This window comes from Bos taurus, chromosome 15 (assembly GCF_002263795.3).
Source record: "Bos taurus isolate L1 Dominette 01449 registration number 42190680 breed Hereford chromosome 15, ARS-UCD2.0, whole genome shotgun sequence".
Classification (NCBI taxonomy): Eukaryota; Metazoa; Chordata; class Mammalia; order Artiodactyla; family Bovidae; genus Bos; species Bos taurus.
In genome coordinates, this window is record NC_037342.1 from 54,503,814 (window position 1) to 54,521,083 (window position 17,270).

At 48.6% G+C, this 17,270-nt stretch overlaps 1 protein-coding gene across 8 annotated transcripts in view; it reads right to left on the bottom strand.

The window, feature by feature from the left end:
- The window catches only part of ARRB1 (arrestin beta 1), a 78,235-nt gene that overhangs the window by 29,226 nt on the left and 31,739 nt on the right, over positions 1–17,270 (bottom strand). For 2 of the 8 annotated variants that reach the window (XM_059874557.1, XM_059874555.1), the window contains exon 2: positions 1,187–8,307. The exons of 4 other annotated variants lie outside the window; for them this stretch is intronic. In XM_059874557.1, coding sequence (XP_059730540.1) covers positions 1,187–1,242 — 56 coding nt within the window. In that variant the 5' untranslated portion in view covers positions 1,243–8,307. Of the gene's footprint in view, positions 1–1,186; positions 8,308–11,945; positions 12,127–17,270 lie in introns of those variants that run through there. 2 more of the 8 variants (XM_024974993.2, XM_005216236.2) reach the window with 1 other exon arrangement.

A 17,270-nucleotide genomic window follows, 5' to 3' on the forward strand; every position in this document is an offset into this window, starting at 1 on the left:
CAGGAGAAGCCATCCCAGTGAGCCCTGAGAGGGACTAGGGGCACCCTGGTCACAAGAGACTGGGGGGCAGGGGGCAGCTAGGAGGAGTGATAGGGAAAGAGGGAAGGAAGGCGGGTAAGAAGAAAGTAAGAATTAACATTTAAAAGAAGAAGGAACTAGTATTAGTTGAGTGCCCAATTAATACTTCTCATTACAGCACTGTGAAATGAGCATTATAATTCTTATTTTATGGATAATAAACTTAAGGTTCAGAGAGATGTAGGAATTCTCCCAGAAGCACACAGCAAGCAAGGGCTAATAAGTCAGGATTCAGACCCAGTTCTGCCTGTCTGCCTTCTGACAGTATACAAGGAGATAGGTAATTTTATGTTCAACCCTGCTGCTTTCCTAAAGCAGATGTTTTTATCAGCATCAAGAATAACAGAAAAGAAGGGAATTGACAGGAGGAGGGGGAATTAATGAAAGAGTGAGTAAGGGGCGAGGAGGAGAGTGAAGGTGACCTGGGGCAGGAAGCCCGGCCCGCCCAGCACTGGGGGACGTCCTACTGCTAACTCAGTCCCAGGCCACATCCTCTGGGAGCTGGATGCTGATGGTTTCCTCAGACAACAAAAGCAGCAGCTGCCCGTGCCCTCTAGGCTTGTACACCCTTGTCATGGTCATGTCTCTGAGTATTTTCCCCAGAACACTGCTGTGGATCCTTCCACAATCCCATTTCAGAGATGAAAAAACTGAGGCTCAAAGAGGTGAATGATGGCTGCTTGTCTCCAAAGCCTGTGTCCTTTCCACTCTGTCCCACAGCCAAACCGTCCCTGAAACAACTCCACTGGCTTCCTGACCCTCAACACTGTCAGAAAAAAAGGCCTGTGTAGGGGTGCTTCCAGTTCACCAGGACCCCCACCTGTGCAGCACCTCACAGATGGCTTCTGTCTGTCCACTTTGAAGAGCAAACACAAACATGCAAGACTCAAGTCAAAGGCAAACTTGCAGACTGTGGGATGCCTGGGTTTGGTTCATCCCCAAGTCCCATCTGTGCTCCGCAAGCCTGATCCTCAGAGCCAAAGCTGGGTCTCATACAAGAATGCCAGCGGCGTTCTAGCTGAGTAAGACTCCCTGGAGACAAGGAATAGAAACCCACCAAGCAGAGCTCAAGAAAAGGAGACAGTAAAGAAGTAAGCAAAAATCTCACGGGAAGGATATGCAGGCAGGACGCACGGGGGCTGGAGCCAGGAACAGGGAAGCCATCAACCTCTCAGGCGGCGGCTCTCTCTCTCCACCTTTCCCCCTGGAGACGCATGTTCTCCTGCCTGCGCTGCTCTCCTTGCGGCTGCTCCATTGTCTCTGTGGACCAACTCTCTCTGCTTACTCAGGGCTTTTCTGCCCCTCCATTATTTTGGCTTCCATGTGGCTCTCACTCTGACCCTGTTTCTACTTTGCCTCTGCTCTGCTTCCCACTGTTAACTGGCTGAATGGCCCAATTCCAAATTCCCAGGAGAGGAATTTGATTGGTCAGTTTTGGTCACGTGTCCCATGCCTGGGCCAATCAGCTAGGTGAAGGGTGTGTCATGTGGCTCATCAGGCATGGTCAGAGCAATGTGTTTCAAAGCAGGGGTCACAATCCATTAGTTGACAATGAAATCAACTTATAGAATTGCCACTAGCACTTTTGCTGCTGTTGTTGTTGAATGGCAGGTGGCAAGTAGTAGATATTATTCTATTTACCAATATTCTATCCCCTCTAAGGCTGGGCATATGTGTGGACCAAATTTCTCCAGTCTTGTGAAGTTAGATATGCCCATACAGCTTGCTCTGGCCAACGAAATAGGAACAGAAATGCCATATGTCACTTCCAGGCAGAAGTATTTAAGGGCTGGTGCATGATGACCCCACGCTGTTTATATTCATTTTCTATGGAAGCTACAATAAATGATCACAAATTTAGTGGCTTACAACAGCATAAACTTAGTATCTTACAGTTTTAAGTTCAGAAGTTCACTAGGTTAAAATCATGGGGCTTCCCAGGTAGCTCAGGGGTTAAAAAAAAAAAATCTGCCTGCCAATGCAGGAAATGCAGGAGATGGTGATTTGATTCCTGGGTGGGGAAGATCCCCTGGAGGAGGAAATGGAAACCCCCTCCAGTATTCCTCCATGACTGAGCAACTGAGCATGCACGCACAGGTTAAAATCAAGGTGTTGGCAGGGCTGCATTCCTTTCCAGAAGCTCTAGGAATAAATGTGTTTTCTTGCCCTTTCCACCCACATTCCATGTCTCAAGGCCTCTACCTCCATCTTCAAAGCCAGCAACACCAGGTTAGGTTCTTATCACATTGTATCACTCTGACCTCCTCTTCTGCCTCCCTCTTCCACATTTAGAGACCCACTGCATGAATACATGCAGCTCTCTACTTTAAGATCCACTGATTTTAGGAAACTCAGTTCCATCTGCACCTGTAATTCCCCTTTTGCCACATAATATGACATATTCAAAGTTTCCAAGGATTATGGTGTAAACATTGTTGGTGGGGGCCGGTGGGGGGTGGGGGGGCGGTTCTTCTGCCTATCATGTCCTCTTTCCTCTGTCATTGAAACCAGCAATGATCTGGATGGGAAGCCTTCAGAGACTAAATTCCAGGACTCTCCTGCTAAATGACAGACAGGTAGCATGAGAGAAACCTCTTGAGCCACTAAGATTTGGGGGTTATTTGTAACTACAGCAGACCAGCTTCTCCTGACTAATTTTTTAAAAATTTAAGTATCATTTAGTAAAATTTCTATTTCAGGTGAACTGAGTTACAATGTAAAATGAATATCGTGGTGAAAATTTTTTAATGTTTAAAACCCACTGTTGCAGAGAGCATGCCTAAAACAAACATGCTGTATCAGTGTCTGTGCAGCCTGTTAGATGCTATTTTCTGATTCTGCTGCTTTTCTGTGAGCTACCAGCCCTCCCAAATATTCATTTGTGCCTGTAGGGAGAAGCCTGCATCATAAGGGACCCAGAACAAAGCACCTTCCTGGATAGATTACCCAACATTCAAGAGTTTGTCATTTTGTACAGTACAGCCAAACAATGGAATATTGCATAGCACTTAAATTATGCTTGCATCTTTCGTAACACAGGGAAATGCTTATGATAGAATAGTAAGCAGAAATCAGGAATCAAAACAGTATGTTTGGCATGAGCTCAAATTTATACTCAATAAATATCCAAAAGAAAGAAGACTGGAGGTTGTTAAGATGGCAACACTCCTCAAACTTATCTATGAATTCAATGCAACACCTATAAAAATTCCAGCTGGATTTTTTTGCATTAATTGACAGGCTGATCCTAAAATGTATATGGAAATATAAAAGTGAAGACAAATCTTTTTTTAAATATAATTTTTATTGTAATTATTTGCTTGAGTGTCTCTGTCTCACTTTGCCCTCTTTTTTCATCTGTTTTGTTTTGGCGATACCTTGAGGTATTGTGGATCTTAGTTCCCTGACCAAGGATCCAACCCGTGTCCCCTGCAGTGGAAGAGCAGAATCCTAACTACTGAACCACCAGGGAAGTCCCAAGACAATCTTGGGAAAAAAAAAAAACAAAGTTGGAAGACTCAGACTTCCAAATTCAAAATTTACTGCAAAGATACAGTAACCAAGACTGTGTGATCTTGGCATAAAGACAGACATAGAAATCAATGGAACAAAATTGAGAGTCCAGAATTAAGCCCATATATTTACAGCCAATTGATTTTTAACAAGGGAACAAAGAGAAGACAAGGAGATAAAATAGTCTTTTCAATAAATGATTCTTGGACAACTGGATATCCATATGCAAAAAAATAAACCCCTCAACCTCACACCAGTTCCGTCCCTGCTTGGGGAACTAAGATCTCACATGATGCAAGGCCCAGCAAAAGAAAGAAAGAGAGAAAAGGGAAAAACTATAAAACTCTTAGAAGAAAACATATGTATAAATCTACATGACCTTGGATAAGGCAATGGTTTCCTAGACATGACATCAAAAGCACAGGCAACTAAAAAAAGTAGATAAATTGAACTTTATCAAAATTAAAAATTTTGGAGTTTCAAAGCTCACTGTCAAGAAAGTAAAAAAACAATCCACAGAATGGAGCAAATATTTTCCAATCATGTATCTAGTAAGAGTCTAGTATCCAGGATATATAAAGATCGTATTATGATTCAACAACAAACAGGCAAATAACTTGATCAAAATCAAGCAATGAATTTGAATAGTCATTTCTTCAAAGAAGGTATACAAGTGGCCAGTAAGCACATAAAAAGATGATTAGTCACTGGGGAAATGCAAATTGAAGCCACAACAAGGGGATTCCCTGGTGGTCCAGTGGTTAGGATTCTGTGTTTCCACTGTCAAGGACCCCAGTTCGATCCCTGGTCAGGGAACTCAGATCCCACAAGCTATGAAGCGTGGCCAAACAAACAAACAAAAAAGCCACAGTGAGATATTTCACACCCAGTAGGAGACCTATAATAAAAAAAAAAGGACAATAAACCTGTGTTATCAAGGATGTGGAGAAACAGGAGCCCTCACACATTGCTGGTGGTGCAGTCACTGTGGCAAACAGTCTGGCAGTTCCTCTCAACAACACTGAGCTAACCTATGACCCAGCAATTCCATCCCTAGGTAGAGACCCAAGAGAACGAAAATGATGTCCACACACACAAAAATGTTCATAGTGGCATTATGCATAACCATCATATGCCACCAACTGATGAATATGTTTTTTATCTGTGGCATATATATTCAATGGAATATTATTCAACCATAAAAAGGGATGAAGCACTGATTCATGCTACAACATGGATGAACCTTGAAAGGATCAACATTATATTTTAAGTGAAAGAAGCCAGACACAAAAAGCCATACATTATCTGATCCCATTTATTTGAAATGTCCAGAATGGGCAACTACACAGAGACAGAAAGCAGTTTGGTGGTTGCCAGAGGCTGGTGGGAGGTGGGATGGGAAGTGATTGCCAATGGGTAGGAATTTCTTTTTGGGGTGCTGAAAACTCTGGAATTAGTGGTGATGGTTATACAACCTTGTGAAAATACTAAAAACCCCTAAAACTGCAAATACTATGGTATGTAAGCTATATCTCAGTTTTAAAAACAAACTCAATAAATGAATATAAGGAAAGGAAATGTGCCCAAATGTTAACAGGGGTTAAAGAATACTCCATCTGTCCACCCACTCACTCCTTTATATCCCTTATTTTTCCATGTTGTACAATGAGCACCAATTACTTCATAAAGATACAAGGCTTCCCTAACAAGATACGCCTCATGTCTTAATGAAAAAATATTGTAAGTGAAGTAGAGAAAATACGGATCCTATCCATCCATCCATTCTGAATGGATGTTAGAATCTCTGATATTGCAACTTTACAATCCCGAGTCCATGTCTCTGTGATTCCTCGGACCCTTCCCCAGACCCGCTGTGTCGGCTGTTACAACTGTGCACCATGCCTTCTCCTCAGTGTTCTCCTTCTCTGACTTCCCCTAAGTCAGGATTAGATGTACCCTGACTCCCACACCCGGTGCGTCCCCATCACAGCATTTACACACTGTAAAATCTGTTTACTCGCCCTGCGCTTCCCTTACAAAACTTATATGAGAGTGGAGGCCTTATTTATGACACTGGATCCCTGGGGACACAGCATGATGCCTGGGCCAAGGAGGTGCTCAGTAAATAAATACAGGTGGAATGTTCTTGAATGAATGCCCTAAGAGAGAATTAGTCAAGAATGAGGATGAATGAAGTTTCAAAAGGTGGTGGTAAGGATCCTTTGCCCTGGGTGAGAGGACTCCATAGATTTCTCCTATCGATGCTTCTCTTTGGCTGTCAGGATCAATAGGCACTGGGTTTAGAAAATACTTCATAAGGGCAGGGTCTCAGCCAGCATCAGGGTGAGCCAGGAAGATAACTGATACATCCAAATGGGCCTCTGCTCAGCTCTGACCAATGACTCTTCCATTTATCATTCACTTATCCAGTAAACATTCACACACTCCTACCACTGCCAGGCTCTGCAGGCACTAAGATGAATAATTCATGGTCACTGCTGACAAAAAACTGTGGTATAGCCAAGTGAGACAAACCCATCAACCACAACGGCCACCATGCATTAAGCTTTCACTGTAAGCCAGGTGCTTTGCTAAGAACTTCAGCATATTAAGATATTATTCCATCTTAACATTCCCATTTTTCAAAGGAGAAACCTGAGATGCAGAAACCCTAAATAACTTCAAGTCTCAAAGCCAGTACCAGAAAACTCATACGGGAGAGAAACCCTATGAATGGGCCACCTATGGGAAATCACTTAGCCAAACATGTCTTACACAACATCAGAAAACTCATCCGAAGGAGATTATCCACGAATGCGGATTCACTGCCAGTGAATTGAGAGAGCACTGGCAACAATTCAAGCCTTTGTGAGCATCCGAAAATTCATGCTACGAATACAGTGAATGTGGGGAAAACTTCAGGTATTAATCTCCATCAACAACAGAAATCTCTTCCAGGAGAGAAACCAGGTGCCAGTCACTGCTCTAAGTGTGTCTTAAACATGAACTCACTTGTTTTTCCGACAACATTTAAGAAGGTATGATTATAGTTCCAATTTCTCAGATGAGGAAATTGAGACACAGAGAGTCTAAGTCATTTACCCAAGGTCACAGAGCTAGTAAGGGGCACAGCTAGATACTGAAACCCAGGCAGTCTCACTCCAGAGATGACACTTTTCACCACTCACAATACTACGCTATAGGTGGGATTGTGTGGTTCTGTCTGGGGGACCAGGAAAGGCTTCAAGGAAGGCAGTATATCAATGAGGGGGATCTTCAAGAACACACACAGGTATGGAAGAGGTGACGGCACTGCTCGTGGAGGCCTGGGGAGGGCAACTGAATCCACTCAGTGTTTGGGAGATAGTGGGCAATCTGAAGTATGTCCCTAGTGCCTAGGAAGAGTACCAGGGAGGAGTACGGGCCTGAGAAGGGTCCACTCACCACCCTGCTAGTCACAGAGCATCTCCTATCCCCGGGCTCTGGGCAAGGTGTGCAGGGTCTCAAATGCCAGACTAAGGAACTCAGACCATATCCAGAAACCAATAAGAGCCATAGACACTTAGTGGGGAAGAGAATGGCTGGGGCTGTCTCTTGGATGCAGAGATGCCATAACCCCACCCCTTTCCCCATCCCTGCCCCTGATGGCAGTCATGGTCAGCTGGGCAGGGTGGGGACCTGCAGGGGGGCGTTCGCCCTCAGGTACACCTGCCCTACATTCTGACCCACTTTCCTGGGTGTGAGAACAGCCATCAGGGAGCAAGGAGGTGTGAGGAGCAGGTGGCTGTGGCAGCAAAGAGGTTTCTAGGGCCCTTATCACACTCTCCCTGGTAGTGGGGTTATTTGTGTACAGGCTGCTCTGCTCTTCCAGGACTGAACAGCCCTCCCTGTGTCGGAACACTGCCTTCCTGTTTACCCACCATTAGCGCACCTGCTTCTCAGGACAGCCCAGGAGAGGGGCAGGAGGCAGGAAGATAGGAAAGGTCACCCGTTTCACAGATTTGGGGAGCGTGCAGCCCGCTTTATTTCCCAGATGGAGACACTGAAGCCCAAGGGAGAGAAGAATCTTGCACCTGGGCCAGGAAACTAAGGCCCAGAGAGACTGGTGTGCCCAGAGTCGCAGACCAGGAGGAGAGCCCCAGGCTGCTGCTTCTCTGGGTACAGGCCCGAGGGGTGAGGGGCAGTGGATGGGGGTCTGGCCAAGTCGAGCTCCAGGACTTCAGACTGCTCACAGGCTCCGAGGCACATAGCTATTGCTCCAGCCTCCTGCCCACATTCATGTGTCCACTTTTCTAGCCATGATCCATATTTGTGAATACTTTCAGGAGCTGCAGAGGGAGGGAGGAGAAAAGCCACCAGGTGGCCACGGAGGTAGAGGGGGAGTTTCTTAAAGAAGCCTGGCCCATTTTCTAGTAACCCATAAAACCAGAGGTCCGAAAATCAAAGGCTAATAAAAATTTCACCAAGCAGGCCAACAGCTGAATCCCAGAGAGCCCACAGACCACACTTGAATGCTGTCCAGCCTTCTCAGGGGTCGAGAGGCAGGAAGGGAAGGGTGCTGGCAGAGGAAACAGTGCGGACGCTGAAGCAAGCAGACCCCGCCTGGGTCCTGCGTGACCTTGACTTTCGCTTCCTCTCTGAAGCATGCTTTCAGTTGTCTGGAAAATGGGGTTGATGTCTACCCCACAGGTGAAGGCGTATACAAAGCCTTGGGACCTAGTAGGGAATGATAAAGGGAAGCGGACGTCATTGGTACGGTGATGACTATTGTTATTATCACTCTGCCTTCCCTCCAGAGCCCAGTGGAGAGTTCTTGCCCAGATGTCCCTTAGGTGGGACAGGATGGTTATGTTACCTCCATTGGAGAGAGAGAAGATTTTTTAGTTGGCTGTCTCCCTCCCTGTCTTGGATAGAAAACAGCAGTTTATGATATTCTTTTTCTAGTTTAGACCCTCACGTTCCGGAAATCTCCAGGGACACACCCTGCTATTCCCTCTCTCTGCAACAGCCTTTCCACCGGTTCCCCCACTGCAGTCCCTCCCATCCTTCCTCCCAAATACCACCTCATCCAAGAAGCCTTCCCTGACTGCTTCAGCTTAAAGTGGCCTTGCCCTGACCCCTTCCTCCTTCCCTCTTGCCACCCATCTTGGCTACTCCCCTCCTTGCTTTTTGATTCCTTTTGTTTCTCCAATCTCTGAGCCTGACACTGTTCTTACCTCCAGGAGATACGGGCCCCTGTGTCCTGTCTCCAGAGCACCTACACTCTGGAGCAGGGGGAGAGACAGAGAGATCCTCCACCAAGAAACAAAACCCTCTGTTAGAAGCACAGCAGGCGAGTGGGATGATTCAGTGTATGGTGTGCCCAGCTCGGCTCCAGGCACACAACCGCCGTCCTACACACACTCACACACACACACACACACACACACACACACACACGTCTCTCTTCCCCTCCTCCACTCTGTCCGTGTCCCCTCAGCACCCACACGAGCCTGCACATCTCCGCTCCCCAGTGGACGGCATGGAGCTGAAATACTGACAAACTCTGGAGGGCAGGAACCCCTTTCTCCATCATCTTCCTTGGTATATAATTGGTGCTGAGTAAATATTTTGAATGAATGAATAAACAAATAAACAAAAGCCGACCGCTGAGCTTGAAGATGGGTAAAAGCAGTACCTGAGCCAAGAGGCAAATTAGAGGTGGACAGCCCGGCCACCAGAATGAGACACGGGTGTGTGCAACCTTAACAGGAGCACCTTACATGCAGGGCGGCCCCAGACATGCAGCAGCCATGATTTTCCCTGTGAGAAGACTTTATCTAAAATTTTATTTGCTTGATGCTTTTGGGGGGACAGAGTTGTTTGTTTGTTTTTCCAATTTGAACATATAAACTTTTGGGGAAGAGCATATTATATTAAAACTAAATATTAATTCAGAAGTATTACTTTCCTCACCATTCTCACATTTCATAGAATATCAGAACAGTTCAGCACAGTGGTAGGTCTCCAACGCTTCATCAACCACTCTGGGTACCAGTCAGGGGCTGAGAGCCCTCCGCAGTCAGAGAGCCCTCTGTCCAGACTGGCAGCTACAGCTTAGGGTAGCGGCTCTTTCCAGAGAAAGAACTGTGGAGAGAAAAACCTAGGCCTTCTATTTAGCCAGACACAGTGGTCATGATGTGCTGAAACTGGCTGGTACAGGCTCATTCAGAGCCAACTGTCACACTTGTAGGAATTCTGTGATCTAGTTGTTAAACATTGCCAATGGCTGTCTACTGGGGTTTATATAACTGTCCACTGGGTTAAATTTGCTCCCCCCAGGGGACATATGGCTGTGTCTGGAGACATCTGGATGGTCACGACTTGGGGGAGGGCTGCTACTGGTGTCTAGCGGGTGGAGGTTAGGGATGCTGTGCGTGCAATGAAGCCCAGCCCCCTCCCTGCCCCCAACAAAGAACCTCAAGGCCAAATGTTAACTGTGCTGATGGTGAGACAGCCTGAACCAAGATGACAATTAAATAAACTATATTAAAAACAGAGAGGGGGAGGCTTCCCTGGTGGTCCAGCGGTTAAGAATCCGCCTGCCAATGCAGGGGACACGGGTTCCATCCCTGGTCTGGGAAGATCCCACATGCCACGGGGCAACTAAGCCCAGGTGCCACAGCTTCTGAGCCTGTGCTCTAGGGCCCAGGAGCTGCAACTACCGAAGCCCAGGAGCCTAGAGCCTGTACTTGGCAATGAGAGAAGCCACCACAACAAAGAGGAGCCCCTGCTCGCCGTAACTAGAGAAAGCACTTGCCCAGCAACAAAGACCCAGTGCAGCCAAAAATAACAAATAAATATGAAAAATATTTAAAAATCAAAGGGAAGACATACTCAAAACTTATCACTTACTATCTATTATTTTACTGAATTTTACTATAAAGATGGAGTCCCACTGTGCATCTCTTCCCAACTCCATGTTCAATGACATCACATTAGTAGGGTGATGTCCTTGGTGGGAGAATTGACAAACATAGGAACTGGCAAACGCTATATCCCCACCTCACCCCCTTTTTCTGGATGGCCAGTTGTTACCAGTGCACCGCTGGGGGCGACCTGAGTAGAGAAGGGAAATCCACAAGTCTGGTGGATGCTTCTGAGCTTTCAGCCCAAGCAGATGACTCAGCACCAGCCTCCCATATGCACTGCGGAACAAGGATCTGAATGTGGCCATATGGACAAACTCTACACACCTCACACACACACACACACACACACCATGCACACTATACCCACCACACACCCAAAGACACACATACCCCACACACATCTACAGACAACACACCTATGTAAAACACACCACGTTATGTACACACGCCATGCACACCTGCACCACACCCCATGTATGCTTCACACCTCATACCACATACATATCCCACACACTTATACACACCACACACACCAATACTAAGCACACTCCACATGCACACAAGCATCACCCGCCCCACATACACATCATCTACAACTCTCGCAACATAAACCACATACACACCACACAAATACACAAGTGCTCCCATGGCAGCCCTCTAGCCAGCAGAGGAGTAACTGAATCATGAGAATGAGAGAAGGCCAAGCTGGAACTTTCATGGCAATCCAGCGGTAAAGACTCCACACTTCCACTGTAGAGGGCATGGGTTCAATCCCTGGTCAGGAAACAAAGATCCCGCATACCTCACCGTGAGGCCAAAAAGAAAAGAGGATGCCAATCTGACTGACCACCTTCTTTGATGTCTAGCACCTCTGCAGTAATTACCGCCTCCTCATCCGAAGGCCCGTCTTTCCCACAGACCCCCACACCCAGCCTGCCAAAGCAAAGGTCTTGACACCCGCCATGAACACCACGCAGTGACCCCATCCCACGCCCGTTTCTCTTGGCCACTGGAGCCCTGGCTGAGTGATGGCCCATCCCTGCCCTGTGCCCAGCTCTCTGCTGTAGCCTCCAGGGCCTGACCTCCGCCCCCTCCCAGGACCCATGACAAGCAGTTCCCTTGGTGACTCTACCCACCCGGCCACTTTAGCTGCCACCGGATGCTGGTAAGCCAAACCTCCGTCTCCAGCCAGAACCTCTCTGACCCCAAAGCCACTAGCCTTGGGACATGTGTACTCCGATGTCCCCAGACTCCTCACACAAGTCCCAAACAGACTTCCTGTCTGCCCACACCTGTTCCTCGCCTACACTGTCTCCGCCCACCCCAGAGGTCAGCACACAGGAAGTGCTCAAGGTGAATCCCAGAGATAAAGGAATGCACTATGTAAATCCTATAAAGAGAGGACAAAACAAACTTCCTCAGGAGGCAGATAGGAAGTCTTACCCCATTTTACAGATGAGAGCCCTGAGTCTCGGTGGAATTAAGGGACCAGCCCAGGAGCAGAAGCCGAGGCAGGTGGGGGGCGGTGTGGGGAGGAGGGAGGCCGTGGAAAACCCAGCGCGGGGGGCTGCAGGCAGCAGCAGCAGGCCAGAGCAAGCCGGCAGGATCCAGGATTGGCTCTCCCAAGCCCCGAGTGAGTGGGTTAGTTACAAAGAAAAGGAAAAGGCGTTCCTGATACGCGTCCTGTTTCCTCTTCTCTGGGCTTCTCGGGTCTTGGAGGGCGGATGTCTCTGGGCTCAGAGCACTCGGCCTGCCCACAGACAGGCAGAAGGTGAGGGTCTCCCAGGCCCTTCCCACCATAGCAGTTTAGCCTGCAGGCACAGGGGCTCCCGAGTGACCCTCGAGTTTTGCTTTCCAGCCTGGAGGAGGCTCCCCCTTTACCCTCAGTGACTACTCATCACAGCCAGCCACCCCCTTCCATCAGACTGCCACATAGGAAGCCTCTTCCGTGTCACCTTTACTTGCTAGGGGAGCCCCTCTAAAGCACCCCCTTCTTCCCTGCCCCATGGCAGCCTAGCCCAGTATTCTGCCCAGCTGTCTCTGTGGCTATTGCCTGTAGACTCCCCATGGGAGGGGGGAGTCCTCCCCTCCCCATTCATGCCAGGGCTCCCCATGAATCAGGCCAGGAAGACAGGGAGCAAAGGCAGAAGCTGTCAAATGGGGCTTCTTGAGTGAGAGAACAAGATGAGCCTCTCCCATCAGAGAGACAAGAGGCCTTCCTGAGGACAGAGGTCGAATCTCCTCTATCAGATAAGAATTCCCCAGGGGAAGAAAGTGGCCACGACTCCTCCATCAGACAGGAGGTCCCTGCAGAAGAAGTTAATGCTTCCACCCTCAGACAAGGGGCTGCCAGAAGGCAAGAGGGCTATGTCCCTTCTGTAAGATAAGAAGACCCAGGAAACAGAAGCCACATTCACCTCCCCGCTCACCACCCCCCTGCCCTCCATCAGACTGGTGCCTCTCCTGAATAAGACCATGCCTCCTCCATCTGACTATGAACCCCAGAGGGCAGAGAACGCCCTGTCTGCTGCCTCCTCAGCAGTTTCCAAAACAGACTTCACTTCAGTCTGAGACACAGAGGAGGACGTCCCCCTAGGGCAGAACTGGGGGAAGTCTCGCCCACATCTTCTCTTGCACAAGACCCCATGCCAACTTCCCATTCCTGCCCATGACTGAAAGGAAACCATTCTGCCATCCTTAAGACAGCCGTGTGTCTGGGCAAAGGCCAGCATCTGTCTGTTTCAGTCAGGAATGTTGACTTCTTGAGAGATGGTGATGGAGTCGACTGGGAGAGCCTTGACAAGAGCTTGCCCAAGACAGGCCATGCCCCCAGATCCAGGTGGAAGTGACCAGATGTGTGGGCTGGATGGATCTATGCTCCTGACTCTGCCACGAAACGGGCAAATCTTTTCTCTATGTGGCCACTAATACTCCCCATCCATCTCCAAACTCTGTCGGCACCCACTGCTGGCTAAGTGGCAGGAGGCGACAGGGAGGAGGGATGGCAGGGCCGGGCCCCGCCTTGAGGATATCACTGCCCTTCCCCAGGGGCCGCCCCTGAGCCTAGCGCAAGCTGCCTCTGTGATCATCTTCCCTACACGTGCCAGCTCCAGGGAGCTGCTATTAGTTAGCATCGATCCACAAAGTGCTTTGCCGACACTTTTTATGAGCTCAGCCTCACCCAGAGCCCTGGGGGCTAGGAGCAAGAGGCGGAAACCGAGCAGGCAGCCCAAGTCCCTGGGCAGAGCCAGGAGCAGCTGAGCCCCAAGATCAAGACCCAGACAAGCCCAGGACCAGCCAGTACTTAGTGAATGTTAGCTGAAGAGTATTGGCTGAAAAGTAACCTGACTGGATTCAGTAACTGTATCTGGGTATATTTTCTTATAAAGAAATAGTAATAATTATTTTCAATATAACCTATTGTTATTGTTATTTAGTTGCTAAGTCGTGGCCAACTTAGCAACTAAGTAACTTCTGCAATCCCATGATTTCCCAGGCAATACTGGAGTGGATTGCCATTTCCCTCCCCAGGGGGTCTTACCCAACCAGGGATCAAACCCATGTCTCCTGCATTACAGGCAGCTTTTTTTTTACCACTGACCCACCTGGTCAGGTACTATTCTAAATACTATATTTAACTCATTTAATCCTCACAAGCACCCTGTAAGGTAGATACTCTCATTCCCCACTTTATATATGATGAAACACAGAGAAATTAAATTACTTTCTCAAAGTCACAGAGCAGAAATAAGAAATATAAGCAGTTCAAACCATCTACTTGATATATGAGGAAGTAAAAATATAGTAACAACACTTCTGGGTTTTAAAAGAATTAGATACTGTTGAAAGGTACAATTTATCCTAATTGTGCTCCAAACCAAATACTTTCATTATTGGTCATCCTGAGGTATAGTTCCTATGTAAGAGGTTCTCTGAAATAGCTGTATTACAGATGTAAAATGTGCACCTGTCAACTCAAAATCATGAAGAAGTTAACCTTCTTTTGAAACTTTTAACTGAGTAGTTTTATTAAACTTGAGAAAACAAACCCCCAAAACCACAATATCAATATTTTAAGATTTATCATGTATTTATTTGTCATATGCTAAGTATTTGATCTATTCCTCCTGTTTAATCTTGAGGACAACTCAAGTAGGGAAAAAGCATTATTCCTTCTAGGGGGGCTTTACCAAGCCTCCAGGCTGAGGGCACTAGCTCGTACACCTCCTGTGTGGGCGTGATCCAGTGGGAGTTTGCCGCCCAGGATGGGAGCTGCTCCAGGGCAGGGACTGTGCACAAACAAGGGGCAACATAAAGGAGCTGTGGGCTGGGGTGAGGCAGGCCTGCTGCCTCATCAGCCTGTGCTTCAGCCATCTAGAGTGTTCAGCGAGGCCCTGGCACACAGTTAGAGCTCTGTCAGTGGTGATGATACTTACCATCATCACTATCCCCCACAAGAAACAGACTCGCTGGGAGGCCCTGGACGGGTCCCTGATGGACAGGGTTCAGCTGGATCACTGGCTCTCAGTAAGGGTCACGTTACCTCGTATGGGTCCGGGCAGCAGAGAGGAGGTGATGGGTATGAAGAGTTTCTGGGAGGCCAGAGTGCTGGGCAGAGACCAAAGCCTGGTACTGCTGAGCATTTTTAAGAAATGCATTTCCATGACTTCCAAGAACACACAGGCTTGCAGACGAGGTGAGCACAGTGAGGCCAGCCAAGAGCAGCTGCCCTCGGTGAGACAACGAGCAGGGAGGGGCATTCTGGGGCACCTCTGAGCCTCTCCCCTTGGTAAGCCCCCTTCCACCTGCTCCTCACATGTCTTTGGGGGTAAGGGTGGGGTGCAAGAAACCTGCTGGGAAGATCAGTGCTAGGCCTTAGCCACCAACCTGTCTGGAGCGACAACTCAGTACCAGCTCCACCTTCCCCAACCTGGAGACTCTAGTCATCTTTCCTCAAACCCCAGGAAGACCACACAAATATTGAAGAAAATGGGAGAGTAATTGGGAACAGGGTCCAGATCTCTACCCTGGCACTTCACGGCTCCTCACCTCACCTATCCTCACCTAGGTAAGACCACCTCCAGGGTGTGGAGGGGAATGAATGAGCTGATGTCTGCCTATGCCTGGAACATAATCCAAGTTCACTACATGGTAGGACTAGGGCACTGAGAGGCACCAGAAGTTCCAGGATGAACAAGACTGCCCAGGGCTCTGGAGAGATGGAGGAAGACAGAGAGGAGGTGGAGGCACCTTTAACCACCATGCCGCATCTCCCAACATTTATCCGGCCCTCTCTATGTATCTGGTGGGCCTGAGGCACTGGGATATGAGCCTGCTGGGGATCCTGGAGTGGTGAGTGAAAGTTGCTCAGTAGTGTCCAACTCTTTGTGAGCCCATGGACTATACAGTCCACGGAATTCTCCAGGCCAGAATACTGGAATGGGTAGTCTTCCCCTTCTCCATGGGATCTTCCCAACTCAGGGATCAAACCCAGGTCTCCCACATTGCAAGCAGATTCTTTACCAGCTGGGCCACAAGGGAAGCCCAAGAATGCTGGAGTGGGTAGCCTACTCCTTCTCCAGCAGATCTTCCCCACCCAGGAATCGAACTGGGGTCTCCTGCATTGCAGGTGGACTCTTTACCAACTGACCTATGAGGGAAGCCCAGAGTGTGGTAGGTGAGCTTATGGAATACACTCCCTAGGGCCTAAATAGCCTCTCCCCCTCCCTTGGCTCAGATTTCACTCTCTTCCAGAAATGTCATGGCCAACATGGCCCTTTGGTATCCTGATTACGTATAGGAGGTCCTGGGCAGCAGGCATGAGTATGTACATCACAGAAAGTGAAGGGCTCTTATACATAGATGAATGGCCACCTGCTTTGAGCAGAGTCCCTGAATCTGACTGAGGCCCTCATGGGAATCTGCTCGATTCTAAGGACTGGACTGCCACATGGGGACTTTGCCAAGGCCAGACTCCAGGAGATCAGCTCCCCAGCGCCTTCACCATCCTGCCTCTGCTCTACCACAGCCACTGTGGCCTTGAGAACTGGAGGGGCCGGTGGTGAATGCACTGCCGGCAAACAGTGGGGGAGGCCCACTGTGAACAACCATCCTTGCATAAGGCACCCACAGAGGGTTAAAGAGAGGGTAACTCGGGGGAGAGAGCAGCTTTGTTCTTCCCAGGTGGACAGGGGGCTGCTGAGAGAGTTACAAAGAGCAGGTGACATCTGAGCTAGGACTTGAAGGATGATTAAGAATTTGCCAGGTCGTCAAGGTGCAGAAGAGAGAACGTCAAAGTGATGTGCATATGCACGGAATCACACGTCCTTATATAGCAGAGTGTACATTTCAAAATCACTATCTCACTTGAGTCTCTCAAATCCCCGAATGGTGTTATTACCCCCCCGACACACACACACACCCACACATGCAAATAAGAAAAGAGAAGTGCAGTGAAGGCAGATGAAGGTGACCAATTTCTGGGCAGAGGGAAGGGGCGGGGATGTATGCTGGCTGAAATAGCCCTCTTCTCAGGAAGGGGAAGGTATTCCTCTCTCACTTGTAGTTCCCGCTGGCCTGTGACACCCCCTCCCATCGCCAGCATACATACACACTCCCCCGGACCCCAGGGCCTCTCAGAAGGGGCAGCTGGCACACACACACGGAGCAGCACGGAGGAGGCTGCGGAAAGGCTGACAGTTCTCCGAGGCTCAGCCAGGAGGCCCGGCCTCACCCTCTCCCACTCCCCCTGAGCGCTGACAACCTCAC